Source organism: Lynx rufus, unplaced genomic scaffold (assembly GCF_022079265.1).
Source record: "Lynx rufus isolate CCGP_SWC_20201006 ecotype Redwood Valley unplaced genomic scaffold, mLynRuf1.p SCAF_10, whole genome shotgun sequence".
Taxonomy (NCBI): Eukaryota; Metazoa; Chordata; class Mammalia; order Carnivora; family Felidae; genus Lynx; species Lynx rufus.
Window position 1 is genome coordinate 40,054,715 of NW_025814824.1, and position 24,939 is coordinate 40,079,653.

Here is a 24,939-nt window from a genome sequence, read left to right on the forward strand (position 1 = left end):
AGCAAAATTATAAGGAAGGAAAAGGAAGAAAGAAAGATGTTAACTTTGTTGAGCAGAGGACTCTCCCTCTGATTTAGATGTGGTTGGGGTTATTGATTTTCATATAATAACCGAGTAGAAGGAACACATGCTCCTTTTCCACACGAGGAAACTCACAGCTCCCAAATTAATCCCCTCACTTGCAGAATCAGACACTCGATGCCAAATGTCACAACGGGTCAGCCGTCAGATAAACTTTTCAGTTGTTCACAAACTTCTCAACAGGGTCCACTGGAATAGCCTGACTGCTCACCAGTCTTCAGTGAAGACGGGGAAGTGTCTCCCTCCAGCCACCCCATTGATTGTTTTTCTTTCGCTAAACAAAGAGCCAGACTTGAGAACGTGGATTCTGAGAACCAGGTTTGATAGCTCTGGGCCTGAAGCTGGCTCGTCACTTCTTTACTTTACAGAATCCACATCGTCTTCCTTATGCTACAGTAATTGACGAGCAGGTAAAATGCAGATGGAGACAAACACGCATCTTCAGGAATCAAAGGAAAACTTGTATGCCTATCATTCAAAACTTGTATGAATCACGCAAGGGTGTGGGAAAGAAACAGATCCACAACACTGAAGCCCAAAATTGAATCCAGTTGACCCTGCGCACCATTTGAACAGTATTTCCATCGGAAATGAATCCCATACTTGCTTATATTTCTTCCCTTTTAACTTAATTACTATATTCCTTGCTTTTAGTAACACACCTAATCCTGGAACATTGTCCCCATTTCCGTACTGATGAAGCTTTGTTTCCAAGAAGTGACCCGTTAGGATCTTTTTTCCAGACATTTGTGTTCCTTTTAATAGCCATGCCTGATTTCTGTGACGTAAAGCCTGAAGGAAGTTCTTTTATTCACAATAATGAACTATTTTTAAATGGACCATCATTTTTCCGAATTCTCTCAGAAGAGATATCTCTTGCCTATACCAAACCTCCACTGGGCTAGTAGGAATTAAGGTACAACTGATCCATACTAAATGAACATTGGTATTTGCCATTTCTTTTAAAGTATTTTTAAAAGTTGCCTGCCGTTTGAATTTCTTGATTCCCCTCAGCTATCCAATGAAATAGACTTTCCAGAGCTAGCCACTCGGCCCCGATTATAAATATAGTCTGGAAGCCAACTATGTTTCCTGATTTCTTTTAAACTTTACTTTTTGGCTCCTGAAGTTCCAAGGCCATCACAGTGGCTGGCATTTCCCCAAACAGAGGTCAGAGATCACACTCAGAGATCTCAGACTGCCCAGCTCTGCACGTAGGATACAATTCACATGATTACAATTCCATTAAAATTTGTGGAAGATTCAGGGCGCCTGGGTGGCTCAGTCGGTTGAGTGGCTGACTTCGGCTCAGGTCATGATCTCACGGTCCATGGGTTCGAGCCCCGCGGCGGGCTCTGTGCTGACAGCTCAGAGCCTGGAGCCTGTTTCAGATTCTGTGTCTCCCTCTCTCTCTGACCCTCCCCTGTTCGTACTCTGTCTCTCTCCATCTCAAAAATAAATAAACGTTAAAAAAAAATTTGTGGAAGATTTACTTTACGGGCTAAACATCACGTTAGATACGAGCAGAAAACAAAGTGATAAGAACTTGGTTCCTGCCTTCAAGCAGGTAGGAGAGTCTAGTGGTATTGTGCATTCTGTAATCTAATTACATTAGCTGTAGTGATGTCAGTTATCCATATTTAACCTTCCTGTATTCCTAACCCCCTCTTCTTCTGGTCCTAATTTTGGTATTCGGTCATTTGAATAGTACTCATGCAGAATTTGCTTTTGCTGTTCTGTCATACCTGTTGAGAAGATGTACACATATCTTGAAGGATAAAGCTCGCAAAATAAAGCCTTCTGCGGTGAGAACATAAGTCTGTCAACTCCTATCTTTCACAGCTAAGGGCAGAGATGATATTCGCCTTTGACCTCTGTGTCCTTCCGTCAATTCTAAAACTGCGTATGTGATACACTGTAGCTCACTCTTGAGACCATAAACATTTTGTAGCTTTTAACAAAAATATACCACCTCTGTGGGGATTCAGTGATACAGGCATCTGGTCACCTCCCAGTCTGGATGGAGCCAAGTGGAGGTAGGTCCGGAGGGGGCCTCCAGACTCAGCAGGAAGCAGTAATGCGGAGAGAGCACCAGAGGTGGTTGGTGTACTTTGTACCAAAGGCCGCAGTGAGAGGCAGGCCTGAGCTTACAGGGGCCCCCGCCTGCGAAGTCCACTTCCAGGGACAACCTCAGGCCCGCCTGAGAGCCAGAGAGGCTAATCTCATCATTCATTCGTTCTAATTCGCAGCTCAGCGCTCAACATCATCTGAACTCTGCTTTCAACTTGACCTAGTCTTCCTGGGCACTACGATGCCTTCAGGAAGGTGGAGATCCCAGCGTGCCTGAGAGGACACAGCAGCCACGTTTTTCTGTCCCTCTTACAGACTCTCAGACGGGAGAGCGGTCTAGCGCCCTCTGAGAGGAAACAAAGAGGCTAAGTTCTTGCCTGAAAACCCCAGACCTACAACAAGAGGTGAGAGGCAGTGCTGGGTCACAGATGGGCATTGGAGGTAAACCGGGAGGCAGAAAAGGGAATTTGGGTGGATGGATCAGAGAAAGAAATCTGCTTAGGGTGCATGCCACTGTCTCCTAGCTACCTCTCTTTCCAAAATATGGAAAAGCAATAGGGTTGCGGGGGGTTATTTTCAAAGAACCCAAAACAAGGCAGAATCTTCCTCTTTTCTTCCCCAAAGAACAGGGAATAGGGAAAATTAGGGTAAGTGGCTTCTGCTTAAACCTTATCTTGATTTATAGTTCAGTAAATTATTCAAAGCATAGACCTCCCCCCCCGCCCCGCCCTGCACGCCCCTCCCTGCCACTCTCTGTGGAAAGAACCTCATTCCCCGAAGATGCTCTGCTCATTGGAGTCACTGATGCATTCATTCATACGGCGTATTTTTTGAGCACCAAGTCTGCACGAGGTCCTGGGGATAAAATGGTGAGGGTGTCCTTGCCCAGGCCCACTGGAGTTTGCAATCTGTTGGGGAAAGACTAGCTTATCAAGATAAGTTACAGAAGGAAAACCTTGGCAGGCACCACTCCTGTTCTAATCAAGGACTTTCAAGTGGATCCAAATTCCAAAGGCACCGTGGACGGGCACACGGTGTTTATGTTCATTTTAGTCAACAAATAGGTGCGGAGTGCAAGGATGTGCAATACACGCGCACTCGTTCTCTTTTGTTTCTGATGACGTCACGAATATCTGTAGTAACAACACTCAAATTATACAAAAAATTGTACAACTACAGAGAGATCTTCCCATGCCTTCCCAGGCTTCCTGTCCTGCCACAGAGGCAATCACTGTGTGCAACTTATCTATATTGCATCTTCTAAAATTGTCACCTGTTGGGGTGCCTGGGTGGCTCAGTCAGTTAAGCTTCTGACTACTGATTTCAGCTCAGGTTATGATCTCACAGTTCGTGAGATCGAGCCCCGCTACAGACTCCGTGCTCTCAGTGGAGTGCTTTTATGGTCTCTCTCTCTCTCTCTTTTTCTCAATAAATAAATATTTTTTAAAACATAAAATAAAATGTCATCTGTTATGGGCTGAATTGAGGCCCCTGCCCCCAAATTTACATGCTACAGACTCAATGCCCCTGTACCTCAGAAGATGACCATATTTGAAGATAAGGCTTTCAAAATGAAGCCATTTTAAAATGAAGCCATTAGGGTGTGGGCCCTAATCCAATAAGACCGGTGTCCTCGTAAGAAAAGGAGATGAAGGCAAAGACACATAGAGATAACGCTCTGCAAGCCGAGGAGAGAACGCCCAGAAGGAAACAGGTTTACCAACATCCGGATTTGGAACTTCCAGCCTCCAGAACTGTGAGAAAATAAGTCTCTGTTGTTTAAGCCACCCAGTCTGTGGAACTTCGTTATGTACCCCTCCCCCCCCCCCCAGCAAACTAATACAACATTCAAAGAGAACGAAACGTGTAGCCAATACGAAAGGGTAAATATCAAATGATGTCACGTGCCACAAAAATTCCCCCTTCCCACTGATCCCGAGTTACTTTTTAGGGTCAGGTTATTCCGTTTGCAGTTTCAGTGATCTGTTGCTCTCTGTCCCAAATACTCCTGCCCCCATGAAAGAGCATTTTTTAAATTTATTTTGCAACCGGGGATGCAACTATCACTGTGCACAAGTCATAGACAATGTGAGTGATCATCCACTTACCAAGATTGTAGACAGAACACCTGCAAATCTAGAAGGAGGTCAAGGGGGCTGAGGCAACTTCACCGTGTGCCCCCCCACCCCCCCCATCCCCCACCCACCCGTCCCCACTGCCGGCCAGGCCAGGATACCTTCACTGATGCTAAGCCTCTGTCGCTCTCCTCTTCCCCATCCTTAGAATTTACCTTGATCACTTTTCCTTCTGCAGAGAGCTGCTCTCAGAGAGTAACAGAAGCAGAAGTTACTCTGGACCGGAAGCCAGAAAACCTTTATCTGATTCCTGATTCTGCCTTACAGCTTGTAAGCTCCAGGATCTCAGGTCCTCCAGGTTCCTAAACCTTGCCATGGGCAAAGCCCTTCCTTCCTCATCTGGTTCATTGTCTTTCTTTTCACCGTGGGTAACTTCAGTGTCCATGTGGACGCATCTGACCAACAACAGGACATTGGCATTATATGATGTCCCATTCAATACCCGGACTGATATCTGATGACCCCAGTTCGACTGGCTTCCCCATCCCCCTTACATGTTGACTGCTGTTATGATCAGGGATGGTGAATTTCACATTCCACTCTCATGACAACATTCTGTTGTTTCCGGTCTACACAGTTGTTCCCTGTTTTCTTCTTTGTCTTCATGATGGTACCACCACAGTTGTAGTTAAATGATGACTTCTGTGACCATTTTGTTTAACATTTGTCTCCACTTTAGATTTTAAAGCCCATGAAAGTAGGGCTAGGTCTTTTGTAATCACCATCTCAGGCCTTAGAACAGTTCCTTCCACATGGTAGGTGCTCAAAAATACTGGTGTAAAAATGAATGAATGAGGGGCTCCTGGGTGGCTCAGTTGGTTAAGCGTCAGACTCTTGGTTTCGGCTCAGGTCATGATCTCGCGGTTTTGTGAGTTCGAGCCCCGTGTCTGGCTCTGTGCTGACAGCTCAGAGCCTACCCGGGATTCTCTGTTTCCCTCTCTCTCTGCCCCTCTCCTGCTTGTGCTGTCTCTTGCTCTCTCTCAAAAGTAAATAAACTTAAAAGAAAAATGAATGAATGACTATCTCTAAGCTCTCTGGTCTTCACTTCCTTCCCTATCCAGGTTGGATTCACGGCTCATCACTTCAAACTTTTGCAATATTCCCAACCTCCCAGCCCCTCTGTCCTCTTATACCTATCTAGTAACGTTCCAACTCTGGAAACATCCAGCTGTCACCTTCCCCGGGGCACATTTGGGTTGTGGAATGCTGGCAGAAACCATGACAGAGTGGCAGCAAATGTTGATTCCTTGGACGGTAACTACCTCCCTTCCGAACCCTCAATTATGCCCAGCAATCTCTTTTATTACTCAACTCTGCCTTCATTTTCCCTATAGATTCCTTAAAAATTTCCCTAATTATCTCAAGCCTCTGATGGCTCTACCTCTTCCATCATTTTCAGCAAATGATCTCAGCCCTTCTTCCGCCACCAGGTAGGGGCGTTCCCTCCCATCTGCCCTCTGTACCATTACGATTCATTCCTCCTTTCCACCCTGCTCATGGATGTCGTTCTTTCCAACCCACTGTAGTGAAGATTCTCCCCCTCTATCATCAACCTTCCTCTACTCCACCGACCGCCTCCCACTTGCATTTATACAATCTTTGCTTATTTTGAATCTTTTAAAAGCGTCCCTTGGTTTCTTAAAAGTTTTCAGGTTCTGCACTTCGGTGCTGTCTCCTGCCTTCACAGGCAAATTTGGGAAAGAAGTGTGCAAACCCAGTCTCCACGTTCTCACGTCCCCTTGCACGTCAAGCTGCTGTAGTCAGACTTTTGATTCAGCACATCCTTAAATCCTCCTTTCCAGGATCACCCAGGCCTCCTCACAGCTGTCGAAATTCTCTGCAACATTTAGCTCTTTCTCATAAATTTGGTCCTAAATAAAATGGAGAAAGGGAGGTCAGCGCGGGCAAAGCAGCTATGAAAATCCTGAAGCTTTAAGCCGTCAGAATAGAACTGCCATCCAGTGGCTACCCAGCTCCCTGGGGGGTGGAACATTGACAAAAAGCCATCTCATCCAGACCACCAGACTTTCTTTGGGATTCTGGAAGCCAGGTCGCTTCTTTACTCGGCCATTTAGCGGTTCTTCAGACCTGGCTTGATTTGGGTGCACGTGTGTCCTAGCCAGGGAGAGAAGGTTCCTCGGAGGCAAGGTCTATGTTTGCTGGAGATGGCATTGAGATGGCGACTTTGGGAACAGGGATTTTGCTAAATGCGTTTTTCTGTTTCCTTTCTGTTCCTGGCCCCTCGTTCTACACCTAAGAGGTTAATGGATGTTTGTTTTAATGTACCGAATCCAATAAAAAGGTGGACAGAGCCTTCTGACACAGGACCTTGCTGGGCTTTACTTTCTCAGAGGTATCTCTTTGTCCTGGAGAACTTATCCTTCATTCTCTGCACTCGGACTCTATTTTAAAATCAAATTTCCACTGAATCTGGGAAGACTCAGAAGAAAACTTTCTTGATTTCCCAGCCTGGCCACAGCCTCTGAGGAGGCCTTTGAACTTCATCATACCAGCCATACTTTCCCGGCAAGTTTCTCCTGGAGGATAATGACACTCCCAGAAAAGGTAGCTCATGCCAGAGCTCTGTGTTAGGTGACTTACGCAGCTTGTAAATTGTTTTCCTCCAGTTGGAAGATGGGGGTGGTATGTCACCAACAGAAATGAGTGTAGGGGGCATCTGTTGAAAACCGTTTCCCTCCTGGCTACCTTGCCAGTTTCTGCTTATACAATGCAGGCAGCTTGGGGGAACCATATTGTCCCTATAAGCTCATAACACATGGACAAATGATTAAAAACACATGGAAAACAGTTCCACAGCTAAGCTAAAATTCAGATGGGAATGGAAAATCAACTTGCAAAGCTTTCAACTGACTCGGGGCCAAATGCGGGACAGAATGCTAGGAGAAGTTGCCAAAAGGGAGGGAAGTTGGGGGGAAAAAAAGCAACTCGTGGATAGGAAACCTAAAACAATGACACCTTGTATTGACAACCCTTTCCTAAGACTCTCCAAGAGTAGGCACCAAAATCAACTCTGGAAATATTAAGACCTTCATTTTGTGAAAGATTTTAGACAGATTTATATTTTCTACCCTCCATAAATAAAGGTTGGCTTGACTATCTTGGCAATACCTATGCGGAAACATAATGTTAAGTATCTGTAACATAAATATTAGAATATTACACATTTTTCCCTTCGAGGTGTGGGAATTAAGCAACAAGGTGACATGAGACAAACTGTGAAAAATCATGACAATAAAATGCAAAGGCAAAGCAGAACTCTCCAGTAAGACTTGCTTTCTCTGGCATACATGACCCTGGGCCCAACTTGGCCATAGAGCTGGGCGGGCCTTAGTCACAACTGCGGAAGTTCAATCCTCCGTTCAAATCTGAAACCCTAGGAAGCTTGTTATTTGAGGCTGGCCACTAAAATGACCCAAGGATTCTGGTGGGTAGGGAATCTGTAGGCAAGGAGATTTCCTGGGAGGGGAGCCAGTTTCTGCTGGTTTTTTTTCTGTCCGTTAACTTCCGGTCCAAATCCTTCCTGACTCCCATATGACCTGAACCACCTTTCTCTCCATTCAGCACCATTTAATTTTTCATGTGTTCTTTGGGAGGCATGATGGGTCCTCCATACGTACAACAAGTGTGTTCCTTAAATGCTGAATGCAAAAGGAAATTTTGAAAATGTGGCTCCAATGGAGGAGCCATTCTTAGAAAATAACTATCCCTCAAGTCCTTAGCAACAAACAATTCTTCCTGTCATGCGAAAAACCATCTGCTAACGTGTCGCTCTTTATAGTGAGATTTGTGTATCATAGATCATGTCTGAAAGCAAAGCATATTGGGGTTTTAAAAAGGGCTTCCCTGGTCATCTGGATTTCTCCAAAAACTGGAAACATTTCCATGTTCAACACAAATGTCCTAACATGTGGGAGAGTTCTCACTTGTCATATGGAACTTTAAAACCCCAAGTTTCCCACCCCCAGATCCTCCTTCCCTGTTTACTGGTAAGCACAAGCACTGCTTAAAATAGTCTCTCTCCCAGGTACTTTGAATCTCTCTCTCTTTCTCTCTCTCTCCCAACAATTTTTCCAGGAAGTTATTGTTGTCCCATTTTATCTTTTTTTTTTTTTAATTTTTATGTTTATTTATTTTTGAGAGAGTGTGAGCAGGGGAGCAGAGAGGGAGAGGGAGACACAGAATCCGAAGCAGGCTCCAGGCTCTGAGCTGTCAGCACAGAGCCCGGCACGGGGCTCGAACCCACAGACTGACAGATCAGGACCTGAGCCGAAGTCGGACGCTTAACTGACTGAGCCACCCAGGTGCCCCCCCCCATTTTTTCCTAAGTTATTTATTTTTGAGAGAGACATAGACAGCACAAGCTGGGGAGGGGCAGAGAGAGGGAGAGACAGAGAATCCCAAGCAGGCTCCGCACCATCAGCACAGAGCCCGATGCAGAGATCGAACTCACAAAACTGTAAGATCATGACCTCAGCCAAAACTGAGCCACCCAGGTGACCCTGTCCCCATTTTATAGATGAGAAATCTAAGTTTAAAGAATTTCAGGTACATAGCAAGTAAATGATAGAACTATGATATAAACCCACCTCATGTTTTTCCTTCATGTCAGCTTGCTTTTTTCAATGCAGCCATTAAAATGGTGCCCACATTATTTTATATTCTGCTACTTTAAAGTAACATTATGCGATAGAATTATCACTTTAATGGAGACAATATACTCTTCCATTAAGCATTCTTCTGTCATTGGATATTTAAGTCATATAATTTTACTCTAATATTTTATTGCCCTGAAAGAAAGATATCGTTATGTTTATAGCTCTCTTTCCTTTTGAAAAATTTCCACGTGGTAGAAATTACTGTTTCTTTCTTTAAACAGCTTTATTGAAATGTAATTGACATACAATAAACATGTAAAGTGTACAATTTGATAGATTTAGACATATATATGTATATCTGTGAAATTATTACTATAATTGAGATGGTGAATATGGGTGCACCTGGGTGGCTCAGTCGGTTGAGTATCTGATTCTTGATTTCGGTTGAGGTCATGATCCCAGGGTTGTGGGATTGAGCCCTGGGTCATCAGGCTCCATGCTGAGCGTGGGAGCCTGCTTGAGATTCTCTCTCTTTCTCTCTCTCTCTCTCTCTCTCTCTCTCTCACTCCCTGTCTCCTTCTGCCCCTGTCACCTGCTTATTTTCTCTCTAAAAAAAAAAAAAAAGATAGTGAATATGTCCATCGCCCCTAAAAGTTTTCTTGTGTCCCCTTCCAGTCCTTTCCCCCGCCTTTTCCTATCCTCCTCTCCCATTCCCAGGTAACATCTGATTTGCTTCCTGTACTATAAAGTCTGCACTTTCTAGAAATTTCTATAAATGAAGTACATATACACTATGTGTTCTTTCTTGTCAATCTCTTTCACTCAGCATAATTATTTTGAGAATCATCTATGTTGTTGTAGCAATATCTCATTTGTTTTTATTTCGAGAGAGATTTCATTGCAAGGATATACTATAATTTGTTTGCACACTCACACAATAATGGACATTATTTGACTGTTACAAATAAAGACGCTATGAACATTCATAGATAATTCTGTGAATGGTAATATTCACTCCATTCTCTTGGGTAAATATCTAAGAGTGAAATGGCTGGATCACATGGTAGGCATGTGTTCAACTTTTTAAGAAATTACCAACTTGTTTTCCAGTGTGGTTGGACTATTTTATATTTCACCAGCGTGCATAACAGTTGTAATTTCTTCACATCCTCCCCAACACTTGGTATGGTCAGTCTTCATAATTTGAGTCATTCTAACAGGTGTGTATCTCACTGTGGCTTTAATTTACAATTTCTTTTTTTTTAAAGTCTTATTTTTATTTATTTTGAGAGAGAACACACAAGCACGGTTGGGACAGAAAGAATCGCAAGCAGGCTCTACACCGTCAGTGCAGAGCCCAACATGGGGCCAGAGTCCACAAACTGTGAGATCATGACCTGAGCCAAAGTCAAGATGCTTAACCAACCGTGCCACCCAGGTGTCCTAATTTACAATTCCTAATGACTAATGACTAATATGGTGACATATTTGCATTTACTTATTTGCCATCTATATAGATCTTCTTGTAATGTATCCGTTCAAATCTTCTGCCCATTTAAAAATTTGTTTATTAGTGGGGGCACCTGAGCGGCTCACTTTAAGCATCCAACTCTTTTTTTTTTTTTATGTTTATTTATTTTTGAGACAGAGAGAGACAGAGCATGAACGGGGGAGGGGCAGAGAGAGAGGGAGACACAGAATCGGAAACAGGCTCCAGGCTCCGAGCCATCAGCCCAGAGCCCGACGCGGGGCTCGAACTCACGGACCGCGAGATCGTGACCTGAGCTGAAGTCGGACGCTCAACCGACTGAGCCACCCAGGCGCCCCTAAGCATCCAACTCTTGATTTCAGCTCAGGTCATGATCTCACGGCTTGTGGGTTCAAGGTCCCCATCAGGCTCTGTGCTGACAAGGAGAGAGACTACCCCTCCCCTGCTCAAGTTCTCTCTCAAAATTAGTAAAGAAACTTTAAAAATCATTATAAATTAATTAATTAATAAAATAAAATTCTTATTGATTTTTGAGGGTTTCTTTTATTTTTATTTTTTTTTTTAATTTTTTTTTCAACGTTTTTATTTATTTTTGGGACAGAGAGAGACAGAGCATGAACGGGGGACGGGCAGAGAGAGAGGGAGACACAGAATCGGAAACAGGCTCCAGGCTCCGAGCCATCCGCCCAGAGCCTGACGCGGGGCTCGAACTCACGGACCGCGAGATCGTGACCTGGCTGAAGTCGGACGCTTAACCGACTGCGCCACCCAGGCGCCCCGAGGGTTTCTTTTATATAATCTGGATATAAGTTCTTTATCAGAGAAATGCATAGTAAATATTTTCTCCCAGACTGTGGCCTGTCTTTTCTTAACCGTGGCTTGATCAAGATGTATTATCCTTTCGTATATATTGTTGGCTTTGAATTGGTAAATTTTTGTTTAAAGGTTTTCTATCTATATTCATGGGGGATATTGGTCTGTAGTTTTCTTATAATATTTTTAATGGTTTGGTATCAGAGCAATCCTGGCCTCATAATGAACGAGTCAGAAAGTATTCTTTTGCGATTTTCTGGATGAGTTTTGTAGACTTGGTGCCATTTCTTCCTTAAATACTTGTAAAATTCAATAGTGAAGCTATCTGAGCCTTCCTTAGTAATCTGTGTTCTCTCTCATTTTTTTCTGATTGGTCCAGGTAGAGATTTGTCAATTTTATCAATATTCTGAAAACAAAAAGCTTTTGGTTTCATTGATTTCCTCTATTGTGTTTCTTTTTTCCATTTCATTGATTTCCACTCTGATATTTTCTATTTCCTTATTTCTGCTCTCTTCTTTTTCTACTTTCTTAAGGTGGAAGCTAAAGTTAAGACCTTTCTTCTTTCCAATACATCTAGTGTGATAAAATTTCCTCCTAAGTAATGCCTTGAGCAATGCATCCCACAATCTTTGATATGCTGTGTTTTCATTTTTATTCAGTTCACCATACTTTTTAATCTTCCCTTTGATTTCTTCTTTAACCCATGAGTTGAAGAAGTTTCTACTTTAGTTTCCAAACACATAGGGGTTTTCCAGGGATATCTTTGTTATTGATTTTTAATTTAACTCCATTATGATCAGAGAACATATTTTGTATAACTTAAATCCTTTTAAATTTATTGAGACTCATTTTATGTCCCAGAATATGGTTCATCCCAGCAATGTTTCCTGTGCACTTGAAAAAAATATCTATTCTGCTGCTGTTGGGTGGAATGTTCTAGCAACATCAGTTAGATTAATTTGGTTAACAGTATCCACATTTCTCAATCTTTACTGATTTCCTGCCTACTTGTTCTATTAATTATTGAGAAGGGTATTAACATTTTTAATATAATTATAGATTTTTTATTTCTATCAGTTTTTGTTTGTGTATTTTTAAGCATGGTTATTAGATGCATAAATATTTAGAATTATTATGTCCTCTTGATGTATTAACCCCTTAAATGATAAAATAGGCTCCTTTAACTTTGATGATATTCTGCTCTAAAATCTACTCTGATATTAATATATCTGCTTCAGCTTGCTTTTGACTAGTTTTGGGATAGTATATATTTTTTCATTTCTCTTCTGTAGAGTAAGTTGGGATTGATTGCCTTTGGGAAGCAAAAATACAGATGGGGATAGAAGCAAAAGGTGAACTCATACTTCATTGCTTGGAAAAAGTATTGCGGGTTACCATAAGGCCCTTAATGGAAGTGTTGGTTGATTTTTGTTCCTTTCTGTCTTAAGATAAACTAGGCTTTATTGCCTAGGAGACTATAAGACCTATAAAAACTGTTCAAAATGAACAGTTATGTGTGTAAGTTACGAGGAGGGTATATTCATTTCCTGCATGATCCTGTTCTAAAGACTTGTAGAATTATTTTTAGAAAATCAGGGCATTCTGGACATTACACATATCCAGACACACTCCGCCATCAGTAACAGCCCTCCGTGATTAATGGAGAGAAAGGAGGAAGATCAATAAAGCCGTACTGTAAGTTACAAAGTATGTCCAATCAACATTCTCTTCCCCTTAACCAACTATATAAATAAACAAAAAACTGGGTGAGACATGAGGCAAAGACTGGAAAAAGTATCTTGGATGAATCAGATAAACACACAGCAAATATATCAACCCCTTTATAGCTTTCTAAAATAAATTTTTACATGGTGACTTTAATAGCACTGTTCTTGAGAGATATACTTCCTATAACATAACACTCAACATTTTAAAGTGCACGCTTGAGTGGTTTTTAGCATATTCACTATGTTCTGCAACCACCACCACTAATTCCAGATCATTCCATACCCTCAAAAAGAGCCTGTGTACCCATCAGCAGTTAGTTTCAGTTTCCCCCTCCCCCACCCCCGAGCAACCACGAAGCTCCTTTTCTGTCTTTATAAATATGCCTACTTTGGACATGTCATATGAATGGATCACGCAGTACACAGACCTTTCCTGTCCATCTTCTTTTACTTAAAGTTATGTTGTCAAGCATATGTCAAAAATACTCATCATTCAAAGGTATTGTACTTGAATTTAAGTAAACCATTTGTTCAGAGTGGCAATAATTAGAATAGGTTGCATAATTGGAAGAGATTCAGCCTACAATTTGCAAATCTCTAGTTCTAGTGCTAATCTCTCCCCACTTCACAACTTTTTTTTTTTTAAATAATGCTTTTATTTATTTTTGAGAGAGCGCGAGAGGGGGACAGAGGATCCAAAGTGAGCCTGACGCGAACACACAAACCACGAGATCAAGACCTGAGCCAAAGTCAGATGCTCAACGGAGGAAGCCATCCAGGCGCCCCTCTCACTTTAAGTTCTGAAGGCTTCAGTGTTCTCTGCTCTACAATAAAGATACTAGGTGAGATGATATGATTGTTCTCTCTTTATCCTGTTCCTCTGAGTAACTTAAAGACACAGAGACACATACTGCTTGTCTTGTTGCAAAGATCAATCGGCTAGATTTGAAAACTTTAGTTCCTAACTTGATCTGGAGGCAGGAAATTTGGGACAGCTACTCTCCGTAACACTTTGACCTGATTATAAGCTCAGGAAGTAATACCAATTTCTTAATCAGGAGAGAAATATTACAAAAGACAGCCTGAACTCTCCATATGGGGGTGTGTTTCCCTTCAATTCTGAAAAGGGATAATGTAATCAATGGTTTTCACTGTGACTTCCTCCCTGATAAAAAAGTTTCACGCTTAAAAAAAAAAAAGAAATTTGCATGTATACGCTATACTTTTATATTTTTATTTTCCTATCTCATTCACAATAATATCTCTAGTAGGATTGGCACGTAATAGTCCATATTTGTTGAATAAATGGTAGATGGATGAGTGGATGGGTGGCTGAGTAGATGGATGAAAACCATGTAACTAAAGGTTGCTTTAAACAGTAAGGATAAAAAAGACGTGTTGAGTTTTCTTTCCCATCCCTTCTTACCGTGGATAGAGTAAATACAAAACGTTAGGGGTGCCTGGGTGGTTCAGTCAGTTAAGCGTCTGAGTGAATTTCGGTTCAGGTCATGATCTCAGTTTTGTGAGTTGAGCCCAGCCTCGGGCTCTGTGCTGACCATGCAAAGCCTGCTTAGGATTTTCTCTCTCCCCGCTTTGTCTGCCACTCCCCTACTCACACTTCCTCTGTCTTTCCCAAAATAAATAAACTTAAAGAAATGATAAATATAAAATATTAAAAACTAAAGCAACAGTGGTTCAGAAGTAGAAATAAGATCATTTTATTAATTTTGATACAACGCTAGAAACAGTACATTGAACATGCGGCTTGGTTGCAAAAATTAATCAGCACCAGTTCTTGGTTTGAATTATACAGAACCATAGTGTTCATGAAAAAACATGTGCGTGTTCTTTTTGACTGTATTAAAAATATACAAAAATGGAAATGTAAATAAAGGTCACCTGGTTCATGTTTACCATTCCTTGGAAGGAGATGAAATAATTATCATCTGTTTTTAAGTTTATGTTTAGCAAAATATATGCCATACATATATATATGTACGCTTTGGTTAAAAAGCAAAGATCACAGGATACTGAAAAGCTACACACTGTTTAGCTGGGTTGATGCTCTTGGATAGAGGGGACTTTTCCTAAGGTACTCGAGTCTGGGGAGAAGAGCTGGGTGGCACGTAAGTCTTTCTTTCTGATGCTCTCCTTCTTAGCTACCACCTGTCCCATCTCTTCTGCTCAACCCTTCTCTCCTCTCTCCTATAATCTCCCCTTCCTGTTCTACCATTACCCCATTTCCTTCCTTCCTGCTCCCACCAGAACCTGACAGGTGACAATGACCGATCTTGGCAGAGAGAACATGACGATAATTTACTTTTTTTTAAGCTTTTATTTTTTGGGGTACCTGGGTGGCTCAGTCGATTCAGCATCCACTTTAGCTCAGGTCATGATCTCGCAGTTTGTGGGTTTGAGCCCCGTGTTGGGCTCTGGGCTGACAGCTCAGAACCTGGAGCCTGCTTCAGATTCTGTGTCTCCCTCTCTCTCTGCCTCTCCCTCACTCGTGCTCTCTCTCTCTCTCAAAATTAAACATTAAAAAAAAATTTTTTTTAAGATTTTACGTAGTCTCTACATCCGACCTGGGGCTCAAACTCACAACACCAAGATGAAGTGTTGCACATTCCATCGACTGAGCCAGTTAGGTGCCCCTGCTCCTTTTTTTGCTTGTGTGTGTGTGTGTGTGTGTGTGTGTGTGTGTGTGTTTATTTTTCAGATAACAATCACTTACTTCTTTTTCCCCCCTGAGTCAAAGGGGAATGGAGAAAGGAATATGAGAAAGGAATAAGTTCATGATAAATATTGCCCAGCTCCCCAACTTGTCCGAGTGCTTGTTTGTTATCTTCTTTCAATTACTTGGCTATTACAACCTGATTGCTGCCTTCACAAGCAGGAATGCTTAAAAATATTATTCTCGTATTTCTAGCCACTACACGAATCAAAACACCCACTCCTTGTGCTAACATTTGCAATTACACTTACATATCATTGTCATTTCAGAAAAGTATGATAAAATCTACCGCACTGACCAGGCTCTACTTAACAGCCATGGTTCTGGATTCCCAGTTTTAACTAGTTAACATAGTCCTAGGGTTTTAGTAGGAAGAAGTGGCCCCTGAGTTCTCCATTTCTTGAATTTTTACTTTCCCTCCTCAGATGGACCTCTTTAGGTAAACAACTCATCGTTTCTTTAACTGGCATCTCACCTGCCCACACTGCAGAGGCCCGTGGACCAGAAAGGATCGGAGCTGGTATGGAGGGTGGGTTTTGCATCTTTTGGTTAAATACCAGAGAATGCTTGTGTCCTACAAGAGATCTGGATGTTGTATCAGTCCAGACTACTCGTGATACCTAAGGTAAGGAGCCTTCCGATTCCGCGATGCCATTAATGCCTAAACTTTATCCCAGCTGCTCTTTGTAAATACTTCTAATAACTAAAATCTTGATAAATGAGCAGAAATAAAACAAGCTGGTCATGTGTTATATCCAGAAACCGGACTGAATCTCTTCAGTTTATTTTAGTTTTACTGAACATGTTATTATAATAAAACCTGCACCAAAGCTTTCGTCTACTTGGGAACCCCATTTTGATGCTGAAATTACACCGGCGCTCAGAGAGCAAGTTACATTTGGCACAACCGTTCTTTTCAGTGATTATGAAAAGAGGAAAATTTAGAGCGCATGCTTCAGAAGTAAATTTCTAATTTCCTGTAATTAAACCTTGATTTCAGATGGGAGTTCTTGTAAGGCTGCAACACGTCTCACTGGTACAAAAATGTTTTGTTCTGCTGATATTATAAATTAATAAGGTAGCTTTATGTTAGCGAATCAAGTTAGCGTGCCATTTCTACAAATATTAAAGACTTCAGGGCTCAAAATTATATCAAAATCCTTCCTGAGAATATAGGTTTTCAAGGGCTCTGTTTTCAGTATTATTTTTCTTTGTTCATCAACATAGTTCATTGGGACACTTCTGAAGAAGCAGCGTTTTTCTTCCAACTTGTAACCCTCGTTCACATATACTCTGTTTCAAACGTCCTTGACAAATGTCACTGCGTACTACACACACAAATGAAAAGAGAGGTTCGTGTGGCTTCAGATTTCTCATGAATCTATAAGGCCAGGGAAATGGAACGATTGGCTTTGGAATGGTACAAGGCCAACATTTTCATTGAAAAAAGCAATCTGTCTCACGAGTGGTGATGGGTAGACCTCTAGGGTACAGGTAGCCTCTGAATTCTCACTTGAACTAGAGCTTTGCAAATGAGTTTCCATCTGTGAGATTCGCCCATGTAAAGCCTTCCTTTTCCACCACGGACAATACTCCTTTTTATCCACAGCCTCTTATCTTAGGTTTCACATGTGAAAGAACTCCAAAGGGACAAAGCAATGATGGCACCTCAACTGTGATTTAAGGAACTGATAGAATTTCTTTTACTCAGACTGAAGTGGGAGAAGCACCAGCAATACAGATTTTGGAATGGGCTCATTTGAGATATTGGGATTAAAAAAAAATCCAAGGACCATGAAATTGGTACTGACTCAGATATGGAGTGGGGTCAGGGTGGGAGTCTCCTGGAATCAGCAAATCTTGGACCATCTAATACTTCAGGCATTTATTCTGAAATGTATTGAAATCCAAGAATTGTCTGTCTTCCCTAAAGAAATATTCATTGATCGATCTTCCTGGAACTCTTCTTCTATGTTCCTTTTTTACCAGATAGAATCACTCATAAACTATGATTAAAAAAAAAAACGTACCAAGTCAATCATGACACCTTGTCTTCTATTGAACAACATGTACAAATCCTGTAAATAAATAGGTGAGAAATTCCAAGTGGGCACCTGTAAGGCTAGTTACTTTTCGAGTTTCCTGGAGCACACGTAACTGTGAGGTTTGCTCTTGCTACAGTCCTGCGTTTGCCATTTCCCTTGTCTTTGAGCCAAAACACAGTTCTTCCCAGGCTTTGAACGTTGAGGGGGGCCTTTCCTCCAGTTGGTGAAGACGACAGGTTCACCACCAATCCACTCCCAGTGGCCAGCATGCGCTTGGTCATTCAAACCTGATGTGAACCAAAGAATGTGCCAAATTATTTTATTACATTTATGCTTGGGTATCACATCAGTCTCTTGCTCTAATCTCAGCAATCATGTACAAACATGAGCCTATGTTCTGAAACACAGAATAGGATCTGGGAATCCTAAGACACAGTTGAGAACATTTGGCCGATCCGAATCCAAATCCTCGCTAGTTGAGCATCTTCGGGCAGGTTACTTAACCACTTTGAGTTTTAGTTTCCTCATCTAAGAAATGGGAATAAAAATAGTATATCGAGGGCCATTTTCAGTATGAAAAAAGATAATGCATGTACGTTTCACAGCACGCATGCATGTCTAATAAATGGCAATTATTATTCGTATTATTTCACAGGCAGAACTCCTATCCCAGGGAAACAGGTTACACTCTTGTCTATAGTTCTTCTTCTTTGCTATTTAAATCTCTTGGTTTTCATATTCGAAAGTAGCTTAACTAGATATTATTTTTAGTCTGGAACGTAAGATTTTTTTTTCAGTCGGCTATAATTCCAACAAAAAGCAGCTTTTCTCAACTTGCCTCTCTACTCCCACTGGCAATTTTACAAATTACACTTCAGTGTTGCAAAGCTTTTGTAATTTTTCTTAAAGACACATTCCTCCTCCTCACTCTCCTTCATAATAGAAATAAAGAGAATAAAATCAGAAAAGAATCCCCTGTAACAGCATGATCTGACATCTCCCAACCAAATTTAACCATGAAAATAGTCTTAGCTGCATAACCTATAACCTCCTGAGTGAGCCTCCCTCAATATTTTGGGGTAGAATAAAATGAACTATCTCCTTCCGGATTGTTTCCTTGCATCGTTGATCAGAAGGTGCTATGCCTAAGTATTCTGTGGGAACAGAGCCTTGAAATCAGTCATTGTGGAAGTGAAGAAAATGTCTCCTCTAGCTTTAGCTTCAGACTCTCAGAAAATTTCAGAATTTCGAGATGTACTAAGTATTACAGAGATTCGGAGAAGCCAAGATTGGGTTTAGTACAGTTCCCTGAAATCCAATACCTTCAAGGTCAGACGGTGGAAATACTGACTTTGAAGCGCCCTGAGAATTCTACTTCTAAAAATAGAATCTGAAGAGATTTGTATTCTTGTTAAAATTGAAGATGTTAAAACTTCAGAAAACAAGGGATAAAATTAAGATCGCCTATACTTGTCAATAGCTGCAAACATTTCTAATTCTTTAACGTATTTCTTTATATATGCATATGTATATACCATATGCATATATATATCACATGTATATAAATTTTTTCTCATAATTATTTTCTGCTTCATATCGCTGTGGACTCTGCTTTTTTACTTAGCACCTGCCACAAATGCAATACGTTATGTATTTTATATATAATATGCTTCCAACGTGTATTTCTTGAATGAAATAATAAACATAAAGCACTTTGTTATGTCTTTAATATTTTATGCCTTACAAAAGCATTAAATATTAAATATTCCTTCTTGTGGCTATACTATAATTTATTTAACCATCCCCTATTGACAAGTGCTTCTAATTTTTTACTTTTAGAAATACCATTTGTTGAATTGTCTTACCTATAATCGAAGCCACATCCCTTATTATTTCTTTGAGATAGATCTCCAAAAATGAAAGCATTGTGTAACTAAAATGAGTTTTAAAAGGCAGACCATCCACTGGGTGCCCCCTCCAAAAAAGAAAAAATAGACTGTCCAATCATGGAACTGTTGCCTGTTACTGCAAACCACAATTATTTGGCCCATGGGAGGGAGACGCCTCCTTCATGTTCCTGCCTCCCTCCTCAGCGCAGACACTTGCCTATCCAAAATGGCTTCCGTCCGCTGATGTCCCACAGCCACCGCATATGCTGCCTGGAGAGAACGGTGACGAGGCTGCCCAGGTGACTGCAAACAAACAAAAAGGAAAGCATTGGTGACAGGGACTCCAACACTCCTGTTGATATGGAATGCAGAACAGAAATCAAATCTGTTCAAAATAGAAAAGTGTATACACACACACACACACACACACGGAAAATTTTCCAAGATTTTTATACTCTTTCATTTTTGTATTTTAATGACTATCTGTAAAGTGGGATAGGTAACAGCAAAGAAAGGGATATTTTTTTATACTATCTAGGTATAAATACAACAGTTTTTAAATATTTTTAGAAAAATCAGCAACTACCTACTTACAAAAATTAATGCCAAAATATTACTCCTCTCGCAGAGGGTCTATCTCTAAATGGCATAAATTTGGCAAGTATCCAGTTAATTTGACCAGTAAGATAACCCAGACTATTCAGATAAAATTACTCGAGGCCGACATTTTGCGCTTGGTATGTTTAATCAAATATCCCAATAATTGTGACCCTTTGATCATACTCAGTGAAATGAGCATGAAATGTTCATAGGTTGTAAAAAAGTTAAAGCACATAGTCCTATAGTCATACATATTTTCCTCCCAAATAGAATTGTTTTTATGTTTAAGGTGTATAGCATAATGACTTGACTCATATGCATTGTGAAATGATTACCATAATGAGTTTAGGTAGCATCCATCGGCTCATATAGATAGAAAAAAACAGGAAAAACAAAATTATTTCCTTGTGGTGAGAACTCTTGGGATTTACTCTCTTAATAACTCTCATATATCATATATCATATAATATCATATAATATCATATATCAGTGTCAGCTACATTCCTCATATTGTATGTGATATCCCAGTACTTAATCATCTTATAAATGAAAGTCTGTACCTTTTGACCACCTTCATCCAATTACTTCACCCCATATCCCTGGCCTCTGCCACTCACATCTGATCGTTTTTCCTGTGAGTTTGTTGTTTTGTTTTGTTTTAAGATTCTACATATCAGTGAGATCGTATAGTATTTGTCTTTCTCTATCAGATTCATTTCACTTTGCATAATACTCTCGATGCATATTATGTTGTTACAAATGGTAGGATTTCCTTCTTTTTTATGGCTGAATAATATTCCTGGGTGTGTGTATGTGTATCACAACTTCTTTATTCATTCGTCTGTCGATGGAAGCTTAGGTTATTTCAATGCCTCAGCTATTATAAATAATAAACATGCTATAACATGGGGATGCAGATATCTCCACAACATTCTATTTTGATTTCCTTCAGATATAATCCCAGAAGTGGAATTTCTGGATCATCTGGTAGTTCTTTTTTTCTTTTTAGAGAGAGAGAGAGATCGAGAGAGAGCGAGGGAGCATGAGCAGAAGAGAGGGGCAGAGGGAAAGAGAGAGAGGATCTTAAGCAGGCTCCACACTCAGCTCAGAGCCCAACTCAGGGCTTGATCATGACCTGAGCCACAACCCAGAGTCGGACACTCCATTGGCTGAGCGAACCAGGCGCCCCAAGGTAGTTCTGTCTAGAATCTTTTGAGGATACTCCATACTGTTTTCCACAGTGTCTGCACCAATTTGCAATCTCATCACTAGTACACGGCGGGGTTTTTTTTTCTCCACATCCTCACCAGCAATTGTTATCTCCTATCTTTTTGATGATAGACATTATAACTGGCATGAGAATTCTTTATGAACTATTTTTGTAGCTAGCTGAATTATTCCTATAAAGCAATATTTGATTGTTTCTAATTCTCCAACAGTGCTCATTAAAAGCTCTTTTAAAATGCCTTCAGTAAAAGGCTTGTAATTATTTTTTTCTTTTGTTCTTTTTTTTTTTTTTTAATACAGAAAATTTCAAACAAGAAACAAAGCCACCACGTTCTTGTCTGGTTAATATCCACTGACGTTTTTAAAAGTAGGAAACAAAACTGGTAATACTTGTACCCGTTTAGAAAACTGTTGAATTGAATTTTATTCATTTTGCCTGTCTTTCCAAACTTCAGAGGCATTTCTCTGCTTTTCCAGATCACCTATGGTGAACATAATTTATCCATTTCTTAATGATTTTTTCCCCACTAAAACCAGTACTTTACTGTTCTATAATGCAGTGGTAAATTCTAGGACTTCTGAGATACATATAAGCCTCTCTCTTTACCCTTCTCCTAGTGGCCTCAGCCTGCTGGATTTGGGTTTTGGTGACTGGGCTCTGACCTCATTATTTACTGTCATCTCCTGTCTGACAGTTACAGCAGATTTGACGGCACAACTTCTTCCCTTCCTCTCACATCCAACATGGTAATTCTAACGTGTTGAGGGTTTAGAACCCAGAGTATCAAATGTGTGTTAAATGTAGGCCAAGGGAAGGCTCACGGGGCTGCCTCACTCAACATGGTGTACTGAACAGAGTGTGGGAGACCTGCGTTCTCTTCCCGCTCTGCCTCTAATTCCTTTACGGATATAACTGGAGCCTTCATCATCAGGCAGTAACAGGTCTCATTCAAGGATATTTACCGTCTCCTCTTGCTTTAAGATTCTTGAAACTATCGTTACAGCAGACTTTGTAAAATCCATTTTCACTGGCCAGGTACAAGTTTGATTTTTGTGTGTGTGTGTGTCTCTCCAAGAAGCAAAAAGTCCCAAAAGAGCAAGATGGGAAAACAGCTGTGTTTAGGACAGGTAAAGTGTTAGACCACAGTCATTTATCAAATGAACATTTAGGCACCGGTATGTTGATTATTTTACAAAACCATTCCTTTTCTTCTTTATTCCGTATCCACACGAAACAGCATGAACGTTACTTCTATAGATATGTATATAAACAAATGAAAAAAAAGAGAGACACATAAATAAAAACCTTTTGACAGCTCTGCAATTTGAAGGCATTCAAAGTACAGTGTTAAAAACAGAAACTTTAAATTTCATATATTGAAGAAAAAAAGAAAGAAAAGTTAAAAAAAATAACAAAATAAAATGTAATTATATTGTTTACCAAAATAAATAAGTAAATAAATAAAATTTAAAAAAAACCAGGAACTTTGATTTGCCTAGGTAAAGAAATACACATCTACTCCTTTGAAATGTTTTGAGTAAGTACAGATGGACTTCAGAGTAACTCTTTAAGGAGAGGCCAGCAGGGGTTCCAGACAGTCCTGTGAGAAAACAAACTGGTTTCATAGATAATGATTTATAATAAGAGAATTACCAATGTACAATGACTGCCTAAGGAGCAGAGGAGATTACAGTATGTAAATTCAAGAAATACCTAATCTAGGAGTCTGGCTCCTCTGAGTTGGAAAAATAATAAAACACCAATGGAGAGGAAAGGAGATGGGAGATAAAGATTGAGTTGAGTTAGCAATCTGATTAGGGACAAGGAGCAAAGCCAAATTTGTTGTTCTTCCTGAAACATGGGTGCTGTAAACGACCCTTAGTAAAGGATCTTCAGGGAAGGGAGGGAGCCCCAGGAAACGCAGCCCAGAATTGAATAATGATTCCTGATACCAAATCAAAAACATACTAATATTAATAGTAACTCTAATTTTAAACTGTAAAAACCTCTCCTAAAATTAAGTCATAGGAAGGCAAATATCCAGGTTGCGAAATGTTAAAACTGTAAGTTTTATAGCACAGAAGGAATTGATGATTCCCAGAATATCTGTTTTTCTTTCTTTTATATACATATTTTTAATTAAGTTTTTTTATCTTAATTCCAGTATTGTTAACGGACAGTGTTATATTAGATTCAGGTGTATGATACAGTGAAGAGTATCTGGTGTTCAAGACAAAGGTGGTGAAGAACAAAACAAAATGACCCTGAAAGGGAATAGGTGAAGGGAGGCACGGAGGCCCAATAGGTGAACAAAAACACAATGACTGGTAGAGGAGGTCTCGGGGTTCAGAGAAAAATTACCCTGAGGAGGGGGCCCTCCTGCCCAAAAATGTCCCTTGCAGAAGGACCAAACCAAAGGACTATGGAGATCTTTTCGTTTTCCTTTTCAGTTTTGCTTTCCACTCGCCGCTAGACATTTTGTGAAATGTAACTAGTTATCAATGTACATTTTGTGAAACGTAACTAGTTATCAACCGTTCCCGGGGGTAATCATTCTTGTCCTTTTGCGATGCAATGCATATTGAAGTGTCATACAATCAGATCACATATTCATACTCATCTTTTCCAAATAAAGTTTCAAAATGAAAAGCTTTTCGTGATATTTTAAAAATCTCACACACACGCAGTTTCTTTACCTCTCTTAACACATTCTGGGATACCATCAGAAATGGTATTTGATAGACGTTTTAAGTTCTGGACCATTCTGGCAAATAGATAATGTGCAGTTTGAAAGAGTTTATATTACTGATACATAATTAGTTTCTTTCTAAAATATGATGGAAAAACTCCAATTGTCCTTAATTATTTTTGTCCTGAAAGCTTTCTCAGTTTAATATCTATAAAGAAATCACAGTTTTAGAGCTTAAAACAATTCCCTGAGACCAGCATTTATCAAAATAACTTCAAAAATAATTGAACAAATTACTTCTGAACCTGCTTATAACATCATGTTTGATCTACTAGATATGATCTTTAATATCCTTGAATTAATAAGAGAGATGGAAATTTTCCATCACTACTATAATAGATGTTATAATAGTTATTCTAGCACAAACTATCCTCCTATTTATACTATTTCTAAATACCATTTATGTTCTCATATATGCAATCAACAAATACTGCTTGTAACTCACATTGTTGCACTGAGATCCAGAGAACTTCTTAACTAGATCTACAGTAAGACATGAACTCAGTGAAAGCTAAATGCTACCATTTAAATTTAGTGACTTTCACATTCTTAATAGAGCTTTCTGAGAAGGAGATGTGGGAAGGAATTGTCAGGATTGTATGAAACACCCTACTGATGTAAAATGCAGCGTTTAAAGACTTGCCATAAGGACAGCCGTATCTGGAGAAAGATGCTGTCAATTTCTACGAAGCTCATTGATGAATGAAGAATGATTTAGTTATTGGCTTGTGGGGCCAATACTGGGGGATAAGACTTTAAAATGCA

General features: G+C 40.2%; 1 protein-coding gene across 1 annotated transcript in view; it reads right to left on the reverse strand.

Moving 5' to 3' along the window:
* Positions 1–17,789: 17,789 nt before the first annotated feature.
* The window catches only part of FREM1 (FRAS1 related extracellular matrix 1), a 137,219-nt gene continuing 130,069 nt past the window's right edge, over positions 17,790–24,939 (reverse strand). Inside the window, exons 35-36 of the mRNA XM_047098120.1 lie at positions 19,815–19,900; positions 17,790–17,995 (exon numbers count right to left, since the gene is read on the reverse strand). Coding sequence (XP_046954076.1) covers positions 17,790–17,995; positions 19,815–19,900 — 292 coding nt within the window. The remainder of the gene's footprint in view (positions 17,996–19,814; positions 19,901–24,939) is intronic.